The sequence below is a fragment of the Phoca vitulina genome, unplaced genomic scaffold (assembly GCF_004348235.1).
Source record: "Phoca vitulina isolate PV1807 unplaced genomic scaffold, GSC_HSeal_1.0 scaffold41, whole genome shotgun sequence".
NCBI classification, from domain to species: Eukaryota; Metazoa; Chordata; class Mammalia; order Carnivora; family Phocidae; genus Phoca; species Phoca vitulina.
This window is the reverse complement of record NW_022589744.1, coordinates 2,506,228-2,527,570: the sequence shown is the minus strand read 5'-3', so window position 1 is coordinate 2,527,570 and position 21,343 is coordinate 2,506,228. Positions and strand designations below refer to the sequence as shown.

Here is a 21,343-nt window from a genome sequence, read left to right as displayed (position 1 = left end):
GGTTTTCCCTTGTGGTTGCCACTAGCATATGCCACACAGATAAAAGAAAACGGGGTGGGGAGAGTTGATTTTTTTGTTTTAATACTCCTACACTGACCATACCTTGTTCTGGGTTGTTTCAAGTGCCCCAGTGCCCCTCCCCCCAACTATACCCACAGCTCTACCATTTCATCCCTGTTTTCACGTGGCATGTTATGATCAGGTACTGAAACCGTGCACTTTTACATTCATTCATTTTCTTAAGAGAGAAAGCAGCATGCCTAAGGGGAGACGATTTTTAAATCTTTTTTAAATTCCTTTGGCTTACTTGCTCCGTAGATGATATCCCCAAATTCAAGGTTTAAAGTGGCTGAAATCCTAGACCTATAATCAGCCACTAAAGGGTTGCAGGGGAGAGCGCAGGCAGTTGAGCGAGGGCCACAAACACCGATCTGCTGCTGGGATTGCTCTGGCGCTGTAGCCAACCTGGACTTCCAGTCCAAGTCTGGGGCTCTTCCAGCGTTTCTGGCAGTATCTTACACAGATGTGAGTCCCACCCCACCCTCTGTGCTCTTTTCTCTCGAATTCCCTGGAATTCGCTTCCTGCTCTGGGGACACCCCCTTTCCCCCCGCCCCGGTTCAGGATACCTTCGCGAGGGGGGCCCAGCACCACCTCCCTGCCTCCCACCCCCAGTGCCCAGGCCGCAGCCCACGCTCCCGCTTCCTCGTCTCGCAGGCCGCTCTCACTCCCTTCTCAGGCCTGCTGGTCTACCTCCCCCGCCGGGTCTGTTCGCCCCGGGAGGGCAGGGCATCGCCAGCCCCAAGGGACGGAAGGACGAAGCGGACACAGTAGTTACAGATATTGGAGGGCGGGCGCCCGGCGCTCGGACACGGCGCGCGAGGCCCGCTCCCGCTCGGAAGGAGCCTCGTGTCTCGCGTGCACACAGTGTGGCTCTCACGCTCTCGGCCCAACAGGCCCGGAAGGCCTGTGAAGGCAGACGACATTGAAAACATTAAAAACACGCGGAAAAAAAGTACTTCAGCGAGTGCTCCTCGGGGGTTTCCGGGCCGCTACCGTGAGAGAAGGCGAAGCCCGCCACACGAGGTCAGACCTCCGCAGACTGGACGGAAAAGCCGGGAGGAGACACCGGCACGAACCGAAGCACACAGAGCCAGACCTAAATCCTCACTGAGGGCCGCTGCTCGCTGCTCCGGTCGCTCCTCGGGTGGCTCGGCCGCCTCGCCTTCTCCGCTGCCTCGCCCGCGCCGCTCTCAGAAACCCGGCACGCGCTCAGACCGTTTGGGAGGCACCGCCAGGAGGGGGCGCGCGAGGGAGCGCCTGGCGGGAGGATTTCCTGATCTGCCTAGAAACTCGTGACGTCTACGCAGAAACTTAGCAAGGGTTGGCTGGGACAAGCGGGGGCGGGCCAGGAAGCTAAAACCACAGGAGGGGTTTGCGGGGAAGATACGGGTAGAGAAGCCTGTATCTTGCTTGGTAGAGAGCGCATGTTTGACCCAAGATAATAGCTACTCGGCGAAACAAAGTGAAAAGAAAGAGAAAGGGTTATTGTAGCAAGTAATGGCACTATAAGAAAAACAAAGGGTGGTGCGCCCCTGTGCCTATTTGTCATGTGGTACGGCCTGAACACGTGAGGCGCCGCGCGCGGGAAAGGGCTGCGCGCGCAGGGGTCGCGCAGCTTCTTGGGTGTCGGATGTCGGTGCCTCGCTCGGTTAAGAATCTCGCTGGCGTCACTACGGGTTCTTCCTGGGTGACCTGGGAAATGGGTTCCACGGGACTTTTTGGCAATATCCGAAAAGACCTTTTTGTGCCCCGCCCCCCCCCCCCCCCCCCCCGTTTCTCCAAATACAAATAACACTCTTGAGTGAACGAGCATTCCCTTCCTCACTTCCTACCAAACGTGCCCGCGCTCTCGCTCCCGCGCCCAGGAGCTATCAATAAGCCGTAAAAATGGGGGTGAGTAAATCCTCTGTTGCATCTCTCCACCGGAGACCCTTTTCTCCGCTTTTATGTCAAACGTCTTCGGAGGCTCGTTTCTCAAGAACACTCTCCTGCGTCCAAATTGGGCCATTCTCAGGGGCGTCCTGCGGTGTCCTTGGCTCTCCCGCAGTCCTTGTCCGATCGTGAGCCATGGGCGGAGTTCCTCGGTGCAGTGAACTTTGAGGATTTGGGAGTTTGTTTTCCGGGGACCAATTACTACGTGCAGTCCCTGTCTCATTTACGTAACTCCTTTGAGGGAAGCACTACTAGTAACTCCATTTTATGGATGAAGGCTTATTTCTTTGGTATTATGAGTGAGCGGCGTCTTGTCCAAGAAGGGCAGCCGCCTTTCGTGTGCCCTAGTTGTACCAATGCTTTGCCTCCTTCCATACTGACAGTTTGAGGGAGAATGTCCCGAGAAATAGAAGCTTTGGGGCCAGACAAGCCTGTCTATGAATTCCTCTTCGATGTCTTACTAGCTTTCGGACTATGGGGAAATTACATAACTTCTAGTTCCTCTACTGTCAAAAGGAATGACAATTGGTTTATGTATGTGAAAGTGCCTACCATTGCTTTTGACACTAAATAGGTGTTCAATAAATGGTAGTCTGTTTTCCTTTTGCAATCACAGAAAGGCCTTTCCTGACTACCCACCCTAAAACGGTCAGGGTTTATTCAAGGCTGGTTTGTAAGACCTATCATAGTCACCCCTTCAAGCTACCCTCATTTCTCTTTTATGGCTTTGAATGGGTTTTGCTCATTCGTGTTAAATATTTCTGCAGAGTGCTACCAAATCAACATCATAATCACCCCTTGCTAGAAACCAGTCTCTGCCCTTATACTTAGCAGGATTTTTCTCAGCTGCTTATTTTTATAAGGTACTTTTGAATGTTGTATTCTATTTTGTTGTATGCTTACATTTTTATTGTCCTTTCCCCAATTCCTCAATAGCATTATCAACCTTAACTTTCATTTCTTCAATTAAAATCTTAAATTTTAATATTTTAAGGCTGTTAATATAATCCCATCTAATAAAAATAGGTGTATTGTATAAAAATAGTTCTTAAAAAATTATAGTACTTTTATAAATTGGTCCATAGTGAATTAAATTTTGGCAAGTGGGCTTGCTCCAATTGACCCATTTCTTTATGTGAATGGTACTTTCCCAGGGAGGTAGAGAAATCATTCCTTCAAATGGATAATGGCTTTGGCCTGGGTGGTCATGGTTGTGGGAATGGGTTATAGAAGCAGTAGGTTTGAACCTGACAAAAATGGGAAACCACAGCTAGAGGAGTGTCCTCTTCTGAAGTGGCATTTCCCTTTTGACTATTTTACTTTGTTTCTGGGCTCCCCAAATCTGCTGCTTCCCTGATCCCTCAAGACTCTTTTCTCTCTTACCTGTTTGTTATTCCTGGGGCTGTCAATGCCTGGCTCATAGGCATATTGTTTATAGAAGCTACACGGTTGTTTAGGGTCAGTACAGTCTTCACCAGAATCAGAAGAACAGAAAATTAAGGGTTAAAATCAGGAGTTAGGGGGCGCCTGGGTGGCTCAGTCGTTAAGCGTCTGCCTTCAGCTCAGGTCATGATCCCAGGGTCCTGGGATCGAGCCCCGCATCGGGCTCCCTGCTCAGCTGGAAGCCTGCTTCTCCCTCTCCTACTCCCCCTGCTTGTGTTCCCTCTCTCGCTGTGTCTTTCTCTGTCAAATAAATAAATAAAATCTTTAAAAAAAAAAAAATAAATAAATAAAATCAGGAGTTAGTATTAAGTGAATCAACCTTGGCCAGACCATCAGAGTCAGGGTGAGGATAAGATCTGGGCTAAGAAGTAAACAAAGAAAAATCCAAGAATCCAGGTGGAAGGTCACAAATCAATAAAGTTTAAGAAAGCAAGAGCATAAAGCTTGAGAAAGATTTGGGTGCCAAAGTTAACTGTTACAGCTAAGCTGGTTTTAACCTTCTGCCCTGATGGGTTAAGTCCTAATCAGGACTGACTTGGAACAGAGTTCTGGCATGGGGAAGCGGAGGTAATTTTTATCAGAGCTATTTCCTGAGCAGGCATTGTTTCTGCACTGTCCTTGTCCTCCTAGAGTTCACACTGGAGGGGTGTGTGAATAGAGGCAGAGCCCTAAACAAAAGCCACAGCACAATATGATGATTACTCTTACAGAAATTTAGACTGAGTATTATGGAAGGCAGAAAACAACAAATTGATGATGGCAGTTGGAAGGTTGGGATAGAAAGTCATGGAAAATTCCAGAGGCAGTGACATTTGAGTTGGCCTTGAAGAATAAACAGACACTTGCTTAGCAGGGAACTGGGGAGGAACACTTACTCTTTTAATCAATATGAATTGAGTACTTAACTTTGTGCCAGAACTATTGTTCTAGGTAGTGGGGACACAGCAGCAAACAAAGCTCCAGCCTTGAAGGAGCTTACATTCTAGTGATGTCATAGGCAGAAGAATCACAGCATGGAAGAGCTTGGTATGTTCAGGGAAAGGTGAGTTCAGTTGGGATGTTGGTGGAAAATAAAGCTGGAGAAGTAGGAGGAGGACAGAGTAAGAGCCACTTACGCCATGCTGAAAAGTTTAGAGACAGACTCTTCTGCAAGCCCTTGCCTTTTCAACGTGTCAGAGCTGTGGAAACCTTTCCACCAAAGAATCTTGCAAGGTCACTTAATATATAAAACAATAAAAGCAGAACTCCTTGTTGAAGCAGGGATGAGAGGTGGGGGAGGGTGGGAGAGGATCTCTCAGTGCTTCCCTCCCTTCTCACTCTCAGGTCATCGCAACAGCTCGGAGAAACCCGAAGGACCACAGTGGGTTTGAAGCCCACTGCTGAACGTAATGGAGGGCAAATATAGGAAAATGGAGAGATGTGATCACATTTGCTGCCTTGGGACAAAATTGCCAGGGAGGATGGGGTAGGACGGCTTATAAGGAGAGAAACTAGTTGGGTGGATTAAGGAAGAGATGCTGACGACCTGACCTATGGTGGGTAGGATAGATCCAAAAAAGATTTAGGAGGTAAAACCAACAGACCTTGAAGACTAAGACTGAAGGGGAGCAAGAGTCAGAGGAGTGAAAGATGATTTCAAGATCACAGAATAGAGGTCCTTAAGGCTTTCTCTGTTCTGTTCACCTCTTTGATTGCAGGTGTCCTGGGCATCTGGTTGGGTCACTCCATCTTTGGCTTTCATCTGCTTACAAGACCGGTTTGAAATGTCTCAGCAAGGCAGGGTTGGCCCTACACCATGTCCTCATGCCCTAAGTCAGGATAGATACAGGAGAGAAGACTGGGAGGGAGGACAATGAGACCTTGATTTTGGACAGATGGGTATAAATGACCTATGGAGCATCCAGCAGTGAATTGGAAATATGGATCTGAACCTTAGGAGAGAGGTGGTAATTGGAGTTAGAGATATAGGCTCATCAGAAAGTAGACAGTAATTGATGGGTATGCCTGGGTAGGTCACATATACAGAAAAGAGCTAAAGATAGAACCCCAGAGGACAAGCACATTTATGGACCCAGTGGAGACGCTTACCTTATCTTTCCTCTGTCTTAGTGGTCTTTTTTTCGGTTATACTGGTGGATCTGAGTCCAAATTCAGGAGCCAGGAGGTCACCTCTGAGAAGGTCTGGGAAGTGACCAGGGAGAAGACTCAGACCACAGTGCCACCCAGGTCTCTGAATGCGCTATAACCCTCTACCTTTCATGGGGAGAGAACAACTGGTAGAATCATGCCCTAGACCGTGGCTCCATAGATTTCAGGAGTGTCACCTGGGCTGTAGACCTGAAGCTCACCTCTTGAATCCTGGTATCTACTCCCACTACTGGAAGACATTATTCTTAAGGTTTACCTGCTAGACTGTGTTGACTATGAAAATATGTGTATTGAGAACTGTGACTATGTTATGCACAGAGAGAAGGAGCTTCCATACACTTGATGATCCAGCAAAACCGATTCTGATTCTCTTCACCCTGTACTGTTTCATGCCTTTGAGCCTTATTCTGTTTTCTTTGCCTAACTCGTGCGTAGCCTTTTTTGCATACCGTCCTCCAAGAAGTCTTCACTAATCCCTTTCCTTTGTTAAAGGCCCCTCCTCTGTTTCCCCATGGTACCTTATGAATACCTTTTATCTTAGCAATTGTCGCATGGAGAAATGGTCTATTTCTGCATCGATCTTTACTAGAAGATGTCAGAGACCGGCACGTAGAAGCTGCTCAGTAAGTGCTTCTCAGATGGAGACTACAACAGCTGCTGCTTTGCCATCCAGCCTCTCCGCTGCTCTGACTGGGCAGTGCCCCAGGCCTACCTCACCACCACATCCGTTTGGAAGTCGGATACGTCGCTGCTTGGGGTCCCACCTAGGACAGGCTCCTGGTACAGCCCCGGCAGTGCTGCCATTGTGGTAAATGTTTCCCCACCAGCACCTGACTATCCACATTGCTTCTTCTGAAATTCCAACCTTCTGAGGGCCATCATGGTGAGAAGTGATCCTTTGCTGGCCTGCTCTAGGGGAAGGCCTTTCTCCTAGGAACTCCTTGGGAGCTATTTTGCCCACCACACAGCTGGGTGAGGAAGCATAGAGCCCACACTGGGAATTGTCTTTTTGGCTCAGGTTTATTAAACACTTTTAAAATACTTTAATAGGGGCGCCTGGGTGGCTCAGTCGGTTAAGCGGCTGCCTTCGGCTCAGGTCATGATCTCAGGGTCCTGGGATCAAGCCCCACATCTGGCTCCCTGCTTAGTGGGGAGCCTGCTTCTTGCTGTCCCTCTGCCTGCCCCTCTGCCTACTTGTGCTCTCGATCCCTCTGTCAAATAAATAAATAAAACCTTTAAAAATAAAATAAAGTACTTTAATAAATTAAATACTTTAGTTCCATTAAGTCTCTGAGTGTCTGTAGTTGCAAAAGGGTCAGAGGTTATAGGAAACTCCCTCTTCTGAGACCAAAGAACGTTTCAGAATGAAATTCTGAAAAGTGGTCAGTGAGTAAATATCAAGGGAAGAAGAGAGGAAGAGAAAAAGGCATTCCAAGTCAAGGGAATAAAGGCATGGGAATGCTGCCTCCATGACTGCAAGTCCTGTATTTGGCTATAGCATTAGGTCCTATGAGGGTGGCAGTAGGAATGGCCTCCCCTCCCCTCATCTCTTTCAGTTCTTGAGCATCAACTCAGTGTTCTCTTTTACCAGGTCTTGAACTGCCCCTAGTGATGATGTATCAGATCCCATTTGCCTATTGTGTGACCACCAGTGGTATATCCTTCAAATCAAAATGCTCCAGAAAACCTTTTTTTTTTTTAAGATTTTATTTATTTTATTTTTGAGAGGGGGTAGGGGCTGCAGAGGCAGAGGGAGCGAGAGAATCTCAAGCAGACTCCCCACTGAGTGCAGAGCCCGATGCGGAGCTCGACCCCACAACCCTGAAATCATGACCTGAGCACAAACCAAGAGGCAGAGGCTCAACCAACTGAGCCACCCAGGCGCCCCTCTAGGAGATCGTTCTAATTAATCAGGTTCTGCCAATTAACCTCCTTTTCTCTGAGTCCCCACAGAACTTGCTTTTCAGTTTGAAAGCTTTCTTTGCAAGTAAAAACAGACCAGAGGTAATAACGGAGAAATAACAGCAGTGAACAAGAAGTCACATATAGTAGTTAAGTGTCTGGATTGTGGATTCCAAAACCAGGACAGAACCAGGTTTGAAGCCTAGCACCATCACAGTGAGAGTAGGGGAAGTAACTGAATCTCGCTGCCTTGATTTCTAAAATAGAAGTAAAATTAGTATTTACCTCATATGCGTTGTGAGAGATAAAAGAGGTAATACATATGTAAATACTTAATAAGTGTTGGCTATTTTCTGCCTTCTGTTTAGGAAATCTTTATCCCTTAGATAGCTCTATTTCCTCCCTAATACCTTGAGGATATTTTTTCATAGCAATTAACTCATTGTTGATATTTTGTTTATCATTCTCTCTCACTACACTTAAAGATCATTCACTTATTTAAACACATTTATCGAGTAGGTTATGACAATGATTGAGTGACACAATATATACCTAAATAATTGAAAACAGGTACTCAAACACACATACATGCACATTCACAGCACAGCACTCCTTACAATAATTAAGAGATGAAAACAACCTAAATGTCTATGAACTGATAAATGGGTAAGCAAATTATGGCATATCCATACAGTGGAATATTATTCAGCCATAAAAAGAAATGACATACTGGTACATGCTATAACACGCATAAACCGTGAAAACATTATGCTAATTTTTTAACATTACGCTAATTGAAAAAAGCCAGACACTGAAGTCACATGTTATATGATTCCATTTATATGAAATAATCGGAATAGGTAAATCCATAGGGACAGAATGCAGATTGGTGGTTACCAGGGGATAGAAGTAGGAGTGAATGGGAAGCAACTGCTTAATGGGTATGGAATTTTCTTTTGGAGTGATGAAAATGTTTTAGAATTAGGTAGAGGTGTTGGTTGTACAACACTGTGAATGTATTAAATGCCAATGAATTGTTTGCTTTAAAATGGTTAATTTTACATTATGTGAATCTCACCCCAATTTAAAAAAATAAAATAAAGAGAGAAAGTTCCTGCCTTCATAGAATTTGTATTTTAGCAAAGGAGCCAGATCAGACAGTAACCCAGTTCACATATAAATAAGCAATTATATATTGTGATAATCACTTGGTAGGAAATAAAGTAAGGGGAGAGGGTGGAAAAGCTAAGAAAGAGCTGGAAGTAGAGAGGCTCTGAGGTTGGAAGGGGCTTAGCAGTTTGAGAAATTGCCAGGAGAACCTCTGGACTGACTCTTAAAGAACCAAAGGCAGTGATCTGAAAATGAGCCCAAGGAGATAAGCAGGAGCCAGGTCCTGTAGAAACTTACATGTCATGAGAGGGAGTACCACATTCAATCTAAGAGCAATGGGAAGCTGTGGAGGGATTTAAGCAAGGGATAAAGAAGACCTGAATTACATTTAACTTTTATCTTTTTTTTTTTTTTAATGCACTTATTAGCTTGTCTGTTTTCTAGAGGAAAGGTTCTCAACAAGGCAGGTTGTATCAGAATTACCTGGGGGGCTTATTCTGTTATGTTTTAAAATTTTAATTCTAGTATAATTAACATACAGTGTTATATTAGTTTCAGGTGTATAATACTGGGAGGCTTATTCTTAAAATATAACACTGGAAGCCATTGTATTTGTGTGTGTGTCTGTGTGTGTGTGTTGTGTAGGGGATTGGCTGGCAGGGATATTTTGAAATAGCTCCCCAGGGGATTTGCCCCTACTACTTCCTCTAGAACTCTAGAGTTGCTCTAGGAGCTTGAAAGGCTTGAAATGGACATTAATTGCATTATCATGAATTCTTTACCCACTTTTCAGGGGTGGGAAGGGTCCCTGGTTCAATGACTGTAACAATTCCAGTGGCCTACTCTCAGACTGGCAGGTAACCCACTTTTAGGCAGAAAGAGGAGAGTGAGCTCTGTGAAGACTAAGAGGCAGGAAAGCAACAGCAGAGCAGGGTTCATCACTGGAGGAAAAATACCAGGAAGTACAGGTGAGCAGAACTGATATCCAAAAAGGGTTGGAGGACTGTACTATAAACAGGATCTGGGGTGCTACGGTGCAAGACTAGGTTAGGGATGAAAACAAAGCAGGGAAGTTACATAGTGAAAATCAATCCTGGCTACTCAAAATTGTTGTCTGAGTAGCAACAGCATTGCTTTGGAGCTCTAGAAGCAATTGCACTACTAGGTGTTTATCCAAAGGATACAAAAGAGTGGGGCGCCTGGGTGGCTCAGATGGTTAAGCGTCTGCCTTCGGCTCAGGTCACGATCCCAGGGTCCTGGGATCGAGTCCCACATCGGGCTCCCTGCTCCTTGGGAGGCTGCTTCTCCCTCTGCCTCTCTCTCTCTGTCTCTCATGAATAAATAAATAAAATCTTAAAAAAAAAAAAAGGATACAAAAAGAGTGGCTGGAAGGGCCACATGCACCCCAATGTTTATAGTAGCAATGTCCATAACTGCCAAAATATGGAAAGAGCCCAGATGTCCATCGAGGGATGACTGGATAAAGAAGATGTTATATGATATATATCTCAAATGGAATATTACTCAGCCAACAAAAAGAATGAAATCTTGCCATCTGCAACAATGTGGATGGAACTAGAGTGTATTATGCTAAGTGAAATAAGTCAGAGAAAGACAAATACCATATGATTTCACTCATGTGAAATTTAAGAAACAAAACAGATGAACACAGGGGGAGGGAAAGAAAAATAAGATGAAAACTGAGAGGGAGGCAAACCATAAGAGACTCTTAACTCTAGGGAAAAACTAGGGTTGCTGGAGGGGAGGTGGGTGGGAGGATGGGTTAACCGGGTGATGGGCATTAAGGAGGGCACTTGATATAATGAGCACTGGGTGTTATATGCAACTGATGAATCACTAAACTCTACCCTGAACCTAATAATACACTATATGTTAACTAACTTTAATTATAAATAAATAAATAAATAAATAAAATAAATAAATAAATAAATAAATAAATAAATAAAAGAAATGCAGAAGCTTGAGCCCTGCCCCAGACCCCAGGCCTACTGAATCATAATCTGCATTTTAAATAAGAGCCCCAGATGTTTCTTATGCTCATTAAAGTTTAAGAAGCACTGGTCTGTATGATGGGGAGAAAACCCCAGATGACCAGAATGTGGGCTTTGTGAAACAGCTGAAACACTTTATTTTGAATTCCTTATGATACAGGACAGTGGTTTCTGAAAAGGTATTGAAATTTTTTTCAATTAAGTACTATAAATCCTGGAGAAAGACCTTATTTAACTGCAGGGAGTTTTCTCATAATGCAAAATTCCTCCCCCTAGAATCATTTCCTGTGGAGTAAAGTACTAGGCTTCCTTAAAGTGAGGCAAAGCCACTTTAAAAATATGCGATAAGAACTCGGCGCTTGGCCAAGTCAGCCCTTCACACAGCTGGATCGGGTCTGGGGCAGCTGATGTCCCTTGGCAGCTCTGAGCCACCAGGATGCGCTTTTAAACAAAGTCAAGTTGGCGGCTTTTCTGCCTCAGGGAACAGCTCTCTGTTGAGTCTTTAATGCTGAAAATGTAGAAAGGAGACTTAAGAAAACTACTTTCAGGGAGCGTACCTGGGAGACTCGGAGAGTTGGCTACAATAAGGAGAGATCAGCAACTACCCACTCACTGTTGAAGCCCTAAGTGACCTTCAACCTCTGACCCCGCGCCTTGCACAGCGCTTCCTGCGCAGCTTTCCGCCCCCGCCCCTCCGGCCAAGGGCTGGCCCAAGGGGTGTGGGCGTGGCTCTGGGGGGCTGGCGGTTAGGGGTGCTGCCTGTTAGGGGCGGGTCTCGCGAGGGGCGGGATTTGAGTAGGCATCCTGGCATTGGGCTGCTGCTTCTAGGCGGGGCCTAGCGCTGGGCTTGTTTGGGCGGGGCAGGGAGTTAGTTGCCGCCTCCCGGTAACTGGACTCCGGCGGCCAAACCTCCGGAGGCCGCGGGCGGCAGGCGAGCCTGCAGCAGATCCCGGATCCGGAATTCCCCGCTCAGGACCGGAATCAGGATCGGCCCTGCCCCAAACCGAGGCTGCGAGGAAGTCGAGAACTTGGATTGGGAAATCCCGGAACCCGGATCAACAAACCCTAGAACCCGGAATTTAGATCGGAAAGTCCCGGAGCACGGATCGCGGAGCGGACTCGACACGGAGTCCGGAGCCTGGATCGCGACAGCGCCGGACGGGAGGGAGCGATGTCGGGCCGTGGCGCGGGCGGGTTCCCGCTGCCTCCGCTGAGTCCTGGTGGCGGCGCCGTTGCCGCGGCCCTGGGAGCGCCGCCTCCGCCAGCGGGACCCGGCATGCTGCCCGGACCGGCGCTTAGGGGGCCGGGGCCGGCTGGAGGCGTGGGGGGCCCCGGGGCCGCCGCCTTCCGCCCCATGGGCCCCGCGGGCCCCGCCGCGCAGTACCAGGTGAGCGGCGCGGATGGGCGGGCGGCGCCGCGAGCACGCCCGGGGCTGGGGGCGATGGGGGGCCTCGAGTGAGGGCCCCGGGGCAGCCACCTGGACACAGGGCACAGGGGCCCTGCGTGCGGAGTGCGCGGGACACGGTGGAGGGCAAGGCCGGGTGGTGGGGCAGTTGGGGGAGAGGGTACGAGCGACTCGGGTGGAGGGTTTGAAGCGGTTGGGAGGGTCTGGAGGCTTTCTTGGAACCGGGATTCTGAGTAACTGAGAGATGGAGGAATCGGAGCTAGTGAGTTGTGAGCGAGTGGGTTGAGAAGTCTAGTGTAGATCTCAGGCTAGGGGGTTCAGGGAAGCACTGAGAAAGTTTTGCAAAAGGCCCTCACTGAGAAACCAGGGTTACCCTGCATTGGCCTTGGTCCCACTCTTGGTCTGCGCTGGGGTTTTTTTTTTTTTTTCTAGTTGGGAACTGGCAGAGCTCTAGCTGTCTGAGATGGCTCCCAGCTGCTGAGGAGGAGGAAGAAGGGCCTGGCTTCCCACGGCATGGGAGGTCGAGCATAGAGCAAGGGGATCCCAGCCTGTGCCGGGCAGGGTCTACTCCAGGTCAGGCCCAGGAGCCCTCGCATGGGATGGCTCTGGGTTCGACCAGAGGTGGTGATGGCCAGGCCTGAGGGAGGCGGAAAGCCCAGCCCACTCTGGGCAGACTCTCTTTTTGGCGCTTGGCCTGGTGTCCTAGTGTCCAGGAGTTGATTAGTCTGCAGGAGCGGAGAGGCTCCACTGAGCCCTGCTGGTCTGGGGCTGGAGGAGCCTGCGAGAGTTGCTTCAAAGAGTTCTGTCCACCCCTTTGGAGTTTGGCTTCAAAGAGAGAGCTCAGGTTGCAGCTTCAAAGGCCATTGAGAGCCCCCCCCCCCCCCCCGCTCCGGTCCATTATTTCTGGTTGCCCCAGAATGATTGGGAATGGTCCCCATCCTTTTTCCCACTCCCTCTCCACTTTTATTTAGCCTTTAGGTTCTTTCTAACAATGCCGTATCCCACCCGACCCGTGTGACCCAGCATTTGGTACTGCCTTCTTTGCTCATCTCCCCAGGAAGCTGGGGCTTACTCTGTTCCCTGAACTTCATGTCTCCACTAAGATCCTCGTAGAATAGGGTATGCATATCTGTCCCCCACCCCAGTGCTGGTCCCTCACTTTCTAAACAGATGCTTAACTGGGGACAGTGATTTTTTTCCTCTTACTCCTCATTCTCCCTCCTCCCTGTAAAAAAAAAAAAAAGTGTCTGGGTATTGACAGAGATAGACCTGGTCCCAAGGGCTCCATCTTTCCCATCTTGCTTCCCCCCTTGGGGATTCATGGGTCCAAGGTGATGCTGAGGGGCCCCTGGGCCGGCTAGCTGAGGACTGGCCTTGGGGTCTCCCTGTGGGCCTTTGGCCTGAGAAGGACCTAAGGAAGAGATAGGAGCCTCTCCAGTGTCCTCTGCTCGAAACCCGTGGGCAGTGTGGCCTGGGGAAAGCCCCCGGAGAGACCAGGTTCCACAGCCCTGTGTAGGGAGTGCTCTAGGGCTGGTGGCAAGGTCCAGCTGACCGGCTGGGTAGCCCCCGGCTGCTAGGGTTGGGGACCAAAGGGAAGGCACTGAGCCTCTGCTGCTTCAGGCTTCCTGTCCCACCAGCTTTACATCACCTCCTCCTGCTCTTCCAGGGAGGGGGGCAGTGGAGGTCGAAGGGGAGAGGGAGGACCCAGTTCACTCTGGCCGAGTTCAAGGAAGATCCTGCTTGGCCTCTGCAAGTCCAGTTGTGTGACTTCCAGGAGATGGGACTTGAGATCTGAGGGGCAAAGGGGTTCCTGTCCGTTAGGGCACATGAGGTGAGCTAGAAGAGCGAGGGTTTCGGGGCCCGAGCTGGGCAAGTAGGGGAGCCCCTGGAAAGAAGGGAAGTGATGACCCACCTCCCGCCACACCATGGTTCTAGCCGTGGATCATACAACAGAGGAGCTTAAGGAAAACAAGAAATGAAAAAAACAAAACCCAAAGAAGCACAGAAATTGTTGGGTTCACTCCAGAGTTCAAAATAGGTTCTGCTCGCGGTGGGGTATGTTCTCTTCTCTCAGGCCGGGCCAGCGGCTCGGAGGCGGGGCGCCGCGTGCTCGCTGGAGGTGGCGGCCTCAGGCCCGGCCACGTGCCGCTGCTGTCCTGGGTGGGAGGTAGAGGCCCCCTTAGGACGTGGGCCGGTGCCGGGCTGGGGGGAGGACGCCGTCGCACACTTCCGAGGTTCAGGGCGCTGAGCCAGGCCTACCTAGTTCTGCAGGCAGGGACTCCGAGCCTGGGGAGACCCGACCCGGGGGTTTTTTCTGTGGGTTTGTTTTTTTTTTTTCCCCTCTTGGGTTTTTTATTTTGAAGAGGAGTTACTGGTGCTTCAAAGAGCAGGTGTGGAGCTTGGCAGGACCAAGCTGGGACTTCGTGAGCTGTAACCAACCTTCCCCTGGGCCCCTTCTGTCTCTTGGGGGAAGCCTGGGGCCCTGGGCGAGCCGGGGGCTCTGTGCCTGGGAAGCGGGAGCAGATGTCTGGGAGGAGCCCATTCCAGGCCCTGCCTGTGCCACGTTGACGTGGGGCTTCCAGCTGCTGGAGCACCTGCCTGCGAGGGGTGGGTGGCGACCAGGAGGTTTTGGGGACCGCCCTAGTGAGTAGCTTCCCGGGGACCACAGGAACCTAGCTCGCTCTCTGCACATCCCCCTGCTTCAGTTGTTCCTCCGCTCAGGCTCAGGCTCAGGGTGGGGAAAATCGGTCCAGGATGTCTGGAGCCTGGACTTGCAGCTGTGGCCACACTGAGTTTTTTTCTGTAATTTGGCCATGGCTCATTAAGGCTGAGGAACAGGCTTTCACCTTTCAACAGCTCAGATGAATCTTCTCCTGATGAGGAGAAATTGCAGCAGGACTCCTGAGGCCCCGGAACCCCCTGCCTTTAACTCCATTCTCCCAGATGCTTCTACCACCTCTTCCTCCTTTGCCCTTGCCTACATCTCTGGGTCATTTTTCTCCATCTCTGCCTCTGGTCAGGAGTCTGGCCCCCTGTGCTGAGAACATGAGTTCAGTGCCAGATGAAAAAGTAGGGGAAGCATCTCATCTCCACGATACTGGGCCCGGGTGGGAGGGGGGGTCCTCTGATTTGGTGCAAGTCCCCACCCAGCCTGGCTTGGTCGGGTAGTTGTGTGGGTTGCATAATCTGGGCCCTGGGGCCAGCCCCGTGAAGCTGCCAGGGACAGTGTGTGCGACGCAGAGCTGCCAGACAGGCTTTACAGGCAGCAGCTGTGGGAAGGGGGGCACGGGGCCGGGGGGACTCCCAGAAATGTTGGGGAGCTGGACCTCGGTGGCAAATCCTTCTGCAGGCTTCTAGAGAAGCCGTTTCTGTCACCCAGATTCCTGGTGACCCTGTGACTGACCTTGTATCGCAGGATTATCTTACCTCCGTTCTCCAGTTTGGGACTGTGCGGGCTCAGTTAAGGCCCAGGCGGCCCCAGCGGCCAGGTGGTGTGTGGACCACAGACAGAGGCCACCCAGGGGCCACAGCTTTCCTCTTGGGGTCTTCTGGCATCGGGGTGGGGGGCAGGGCAGTAGGGAGGTAGAGAGAAGGGTCCAGGTCTGGGTTGTAAGTAGGGGCCATATGGTGACCAGATGGTCTCTGGACTCTGCCTGAGGCCACCGCCACCAGTCGGGACATGCTCCTGCTGGAGCTTGCTCACCTGCGGGCCCGCTGCCTGACGGGCATGCCAGCCCCTCGGCCCGTCTTCCTCCCCTCGGTCACACCGCTGGGCTGGTGCCCAGAGATGGATGTTGGCGTTTTGCCTACTCCTGTCACCCTGCCTCCGTCCACCCGGCTGTGACCCTGCCCCCGTGCCGTGCTTTTCTCTCTCACTGGGTGGGAGTGATTGGTGGGGCCACGGGAGGCCGTCCGGAGTGCCTCGTAGCCAGCTGGTCCCAGGGAGCGGGGCATGGCGTGCGGGGGCTGGAAGGCGGTGCGGGGCGCCGAGACACTCCCGCAAGCCGTTCCCTCGCGGCAGGCCTCTCCTCCCGCCCCCGGGGTTCCGGCTGGCCTCATTTGCTAGCACCGATGCCAGGGCGGGTGAAGGGGGCAGGGCAGGTGTGGTTTACATTTCTGCTCTCAGGCATCTGCTCGCCTTTGTTCCTGGCCCTCCGACCTGGCCTCCTCGGTGTGCTGCTTCGGGCCGACCTGGCCCAGGAGAAGGATGGAGAGAATGGGCTATGGGCCCCATGGGGCCCTGCCACTGACCTATGCACCCCCATTGCCTTGCTTCCCCCAGCGGCCTGGTATGTCACCAGGGAGCCGGATGCCCATGGCTGGCTTGCAGGTGGGACCCCCCGCCGGCTCCCCGTTCGGCACAGCTGCTCCCCTTCGACCTGGCATGCCACCCACCATGATGGACCCATTCCGCAAACGCCTGCTTGTGCCCCAGGCCCAGCCCCCAATGCCCACCCAGCGCCGGGGGTAAGACCGTCCTGTTTCTCCTCCCTCCACCCAGCCCAGCTGTAGTGGTAACAGAGCAGTTCCTTCTGTCCTAAGAGCTCTGATGATTGAGGGGCACTCCTGGTTCTTCTGGGGGCGGGTCCTAGGGGCTGGAGGAGTGGGTGGGGGGTGGTGTGTTTGGACCACTGACATCTTAAGTGAGTTTCCGTCCTCCCTAGGTTAAAGAGGAGGAAGATGGCAGATAAGGTTCTACCTCAGCGAGTGAGTATGTTGGGCAGGGGCCTAGGAGGCCTGCCCAGTGGCTGGTGGACTGTGGGTACAGTCAGGCTCCCCCAGTCCTGGGATGGGGGAGCAGGGAGCCTGAGCTGCAGCAGAAACAAGCCGAATTCCTCCCTTCCTCCAGATTCGGGAGCTTGTCCCAGAGTCTCAGGCGTACATGGATCTCTTGGCTTTTGAGCGGAAGCTGGACCAGACCATTGCCCGAAAGCGGATGGAGATCCAAGAGGCCATCAAAAAGCCTCTGACGGTGTGTGTGCAGCCCTGGCCAGCCCTGGGCCTTCCCAGACTTCTCTGCCTCTCCTTGGCCTTGTTTTCTGGAGGCCAAGCATGGGGCTGCGATTTCTCACACTGCAGGATGCAGCCCATTAGTGGAGCATGAACTCAGTTTAATGTGGTGGGGTGGTGGGGCCAGCATGGTTTTTTTTTTTTTAAGATTTTATTTATTTATTTGACAGAGAGAGACACAGCGAGAGAGGGAACATAAGCAGGGGGAGTGGGAGAGGGAGAAGCAGGCTTCCCGCTGAGCAGGGAGCCCGATGTGGGGCTCGATCCCAGGACCCTGGGATCATGACCTGAGCCGAAGGCAGGCGCTTAACAACTGAGCCACCCAGGCGCCCCTGGGGCCAGCATGTTTTTAACAAAATATAAAATAGAAATTATAATACTTGACAGTAGGGTAGTACTTACCATAGAGGTATCATTTAATGACATTTTGTTTCAGATGTTTATATATGTATGTGGATCGTGGGTTGTGATTTAAAATGTAAACGTTATAGATCATTATAGATCACGGTCAGAAGTTTGCAGGGCAAGACTAGAGGAGAGATAGGGGTAGTTCCTATCTCCCCCCACACCGTTTTAAAAATAATAATCCAGAACAGTCCCCTGAATGATGAAAGCTTCCAGAGACAAGGATACTTTGGGGCCACGATGCGTGTCTGAGTTGCGTTTAAAGTGTGAGCTGGAGACTTCTGATTTGCCCGACAGCACCCTCCATGTCCCTGTCACACCACCGGTCCCACTGTGTTGGAATTGTCGGTAGTCCATGTGTGTCCCCCATAACTGTGAGTTACTCAGAGTCTGGGACCGGGATTTCTGACTCCTGATTTCCCGTGCCTAACAAGGTGCCTGGCCCCTTGTCTACACTCAGTAGTGATGTGGGAAGATTGGGTAGCATTGTTTTCCAACTTGTCGGCCCACCTCTAGCTGGCTGTCTTTCTCGCTCTTCAGCAAAAACGAAAGCTGCGGATCTATATTTCCAATACGTTCAGTCCCAGCAAGGCAGAAGGCGATACTGCGGGGACCACAGGGCCCCCCGGGGGAACCCCCACAGGGGACAAGGTGGCTTCCTGGGAACTCCGAGTGGAGGGAAAACTGCTGGATGATGTGAGTTGGGAAAGGTGGTGTCTGGAGGGGAGGTGGCCTGTGTGGGGTTGAGACTGGGGTCAGACACTGGGGCACTTCTGGAGAGGTCCTGCCTGAGGGAGAGGGCTCTGCTCAGGGTCACAGCTCCAAGCCAGTTAGAGGTTGGAGGTTGAAGATTTGTTTGGTTGTCACCATAGTTATCCTGAAGGTGGCAGTGAAGCATCTTGAGGAAGGAAGGGGGTACCCCTTTCTAATTCAGTCCTATTGGCTACCAGCGGGGTTGCACCCAGAGCCCTTTCCTGGCCTCCAGTCTCTCCCTGCCCAGTCTCATTGCTTCCTTCAGGGCCCCAGTCTTCAGGGCCCCGAGCTTCAGAGTTGAAATAGCCCTCTTGTCGGGGGCTTAGCCTGGGTTAGGTTTGAGAGCCCAGCAGCACCCCCAGCTCACAGCCGTGACCGTTCCCCAGCCTAGCAAACAGAAGAGGAAGTTTTCTTCGTTCTTCAAGAGCCTCGTCATTGAGCTGGACAAGGAACTGTACGGGCCTGACAACCACCTGGTGGAGGTGAGAGGCCCCGGGGCACAGGGAGTGCAGGCCGGGGGGACAGAGACGCGGCCTTGGTCCCTTGGAGGGCCCCGTGTGTACACCCCTGCCCACTCCCTTGGTGACGAGGTCTGCTCCCCGCCTCCCTGCCAGTGGCACCGGATGCCCACCACCCAGGAGACCGATGGCTTCCAGGTGAAACGGCCCGGAGACCTCAACGTCAAGTGCACCCTCCTGCTCATGCTGGATCATCAGGTGACATGTGTCTGGGGCCACAGGGAGTCGTCTGGGGGAGGGGGGCAGGTTCCTGTTGTAAACCCTCCCTGTCCTGCCCCGTCCTTCCACTTTGGTTTCTCACATGAACACAACCCCACCCCCAACCCCCCCCCCGTCCATTTCCAGCCTCCCCAGTACAAGTTGGACCCCCGACTGGCGAGGCTGCTGGGGGTGCACACACAGACCAGGGCGGCCATCATGCAGGCCCTGTGGCTTTACATCAAACACAACCAACTGCAGGACGGGCACGAGCGCGAGTACATCAACTGCAACCGGTACTTCCGCCAGGTGAGCTGGCCGCCGTCCTCCCCGCGCCTCGCCACCCGGGCCCTGCCCCCTGCTCCACGGCCCCGCGGGGCAGGTTCCTGGCCACGTTCTCCGCACTGACCCTGGGGTGGTCCACTTCCCTCTGTGCCCTCAAAGGCATCACCGAGCCTTTGGTACTCTCTAGATCTTCAGTTGCGGCCGACTTCGTTTCTCCGAGATTCCCATGAAGCTGGCTGGGTTGCTGCAGCATCCAGACCCCATTGTCATCAACCACGTCATTAGGTAAAAGAGCCTCCCATCCCCCCTCTTTCCATTTCAGAGCCATTTACCTTTGGCTCGATCTAAAAGCCAAAGAGAAGTAGCAAGTTTGGTTTCTTGCTCCCTGAGCGTGTGCAGGTTTGGCCCAGGTGGGTGGGATGAAAGTAAGTAGCTGTGTGCTTACCCTTCTCCTCCTGTGTCCTGCCTACAGCGTAGACCCTAACGACCAGAAGAAGACGGCATGTTACGACATTGATGTGGAGGTAGACGACCCACTCAAGGCCCAGATGAGCAATTTTTTGGCCTCTACCACCAATCAGCAGGAGATTGCCTCCCTTGATGTCAAGGTGGGCCCTCTGCCTCTGCAACCTTCTCTGGGACCCAAGGTGGGGGTGGACAGGCTGTTGGGCATTTTTGTATGTGTAACACCTGGGGATGGGATCTGTGAGTCCTTTGGGGTTAGGCCTGGAAATAGGACTCCCTGAGAGTGGGGTCCAGTCTGACAACATGGATTCCCTTCTCCAGATCCATGAGACCATTGAGTCCATCAACCAGCTGAAGACCCAGAGGGATTTCATGCTCAGCTTTAGCACCGACCCTCAGGACTTCATCCAGGAATGGCTCCGTTCCCAGCGCCGAGACCTCAAGGTGTGGTCCTCATCCTGAGGTTGATCCCATCCTAGGCCCTAGGGGATTTTTACCCCCGTCACTATGTCCACTTCCTGGGGCCGACTTGCGCCGCATACAGCTCTCCTCCTGGCTCTCTGCAGATCATCACTGATGTGATTGGGAATCCCGAGGAGGAGAGACGAGCTGCTTTCTACCACCAGCCCTGGGCCCAGGAAGCAGTGGGGAGGCACATTTTTGCCAAGGTGAGGCTCTGCCCTGTGTGCTCTCTTGAGCTTGTGAGCAGAGGCCTGAGCCACTAGTCTCCCCTCGCGCTCTCTCTCCAGGTGCAGCAGCGAAGGCAAGAACTGGAACAGGTGCTGGGAATCCGCTTGACCTAACTGCTCAGGGACCCCCTCCTCTGCCTGGAAGGGGACCACCCTCTGGGGCCAGAGACACACAGGCTAAGGATGGGGTGAGGGGTGTCTCCTGTCACCCTCTGCTCCCCAGCTATAGTTTCATAAATGTAGCAATAGGATTCCTTGTTGCTTGGTCCCCCCAAAGCCTTATACTTATTTTCTACTTCGGCTTTAACTGGGTTCACAAGAGATGCCTCCTCTGCTCCCTGCAGGCCCAAGTCGGTCCGCCGGAGGCTGTCCTTTGACATTGTCACGGAGACCTTTCAGAACCGGGCCCGCTGGCTTGGCTTGTTTACAGACCCCCTTGGGGCCAGTGTCCGAGCTGGCTCTGGGGCGCTGGGTCAGGAAGAGGAGCACAGCTCACGCTCTTCCTAGCCTTTCTAAACCAAAGTTCTTGGCCATTCCTACCAGCCCAGCCTTGCTGCTGGTTTTTCCTTTTCTTTGGGTATTTGCACTATGTGGGAAGCAGGTTTTTCTATGCGGGAACCACTTTTTTTGTACAGGGGTAAGTTGGGGTTTTCAGGGAGCCCTGTTTGGTGCCTCCTTCTGTTTTTTTCTTTCCTCAATCTATGCAAGCGGCTCTGGCCGCCATCTCCTCGGACACCAGGGGGCTGCACCCCAGCTCTTGAGCCCAGGGTGGGAGAGCCTCCTTGGAGGGGACTCCAGTTCTCTAGCAGGGCCTGAGGTACGGGTGTGCGTGCTTGGTGGAGGGCGGGGGGATGGGAGGGGGAGTGGTGGGGAGGACCGTTATTGCCCTTTGGAGCTTGGAGGAGGGTGGACCCCAGGGCTTGGCAAGGGCCACTTCTGGCAGGTTTGGAAATTTCCAAATAAATCCTTGTTTATTGGTGGTACCCGGACCTGGTCATTCAACAGTG

At 51.9% G+C, this 21,343-nt stretch overlaps 1 protein-coding gene across 2 annotated transcripts; it reads left to right on the top strand.

Annotated features, from left to right (window-relative positions):
• The first annotated feature begins 11,453 nt into the window (after positions 1 to 11,453).
• SMARCD2 (SWI/SNF related, matrix associated, actin dependent regulator of chromatin, subfamily d, member 2) lies at positions 11,454 to 21,319 on the top strand. 2 transcript variants are annotated; one of them, XR_004302429.1, is made up of 14 exons: positions 11,780 to 11,995; positions 16,296 to 16,480; positions 16,678 to 16,720; positions 16,863 to 16,985; positions 17,969 to 18,124; positions 18,568 to 18,663; positions 18,796 to 18,897; positions 19,045 to 19,206; positions 19,370 to 19,467; positions 19,655 to 19,790; positions 19,969 to 20,091; positions 20,214 to 20,315; positions 20,397 to 20,524; positions 20,681 to 21,319. XR_004302429.1 is itself a non-coding variant. In XM_032429762.1 (13 exons), exons 1-13 carry the CDS (start codon positions 11,780 to 11,782, stop codon positions 20,448 to 20,450), a joined length of 1,596 nt encoding a protein of 531 aa, XP_032285653.1. In that variant the 5' UTR covers positions 11,454 to 11,779; the 3' UTR covers positions 20,451 to 21,319. The 2 variants fall into 2 exon arrangements, 1 of the variants encoding a protein (XP_032285653.1); XM_032429762.1 differs by having other exon boundaries at positions 11,454 to 11,995; positions 20,397 to 21,319.
• Positions 21,320 to 21,343: the final 24 nt, after the last annotated feature.

Excerpts from the sequence above, each read along its gene's own strand:
- SMARCD2 (XM_032429762.1), top strand. The coding sequence starts at position 11,780 with ATGTCGGGCCGTGGCGCGGGCGGGTTCCCGCTGCCTCCGCTGAGTCCT. Across the intron at positions 16,481-16,677 it reads ATGCCCACCCAGCGCCGGGG|GTTAAAGAGGAGGAAGATGG; the intron begins GTAAGACCGTCC and ends CGTCCTCCCTAG. Across the intron at positions 20,316-20,396 it reads GGAGGCACATTTTTGCCAAG|GTGCAGCAGCGAAGGCAAGA; the intron begins GTGAGGCTCTGC and ends CTCTCTCTCCAG.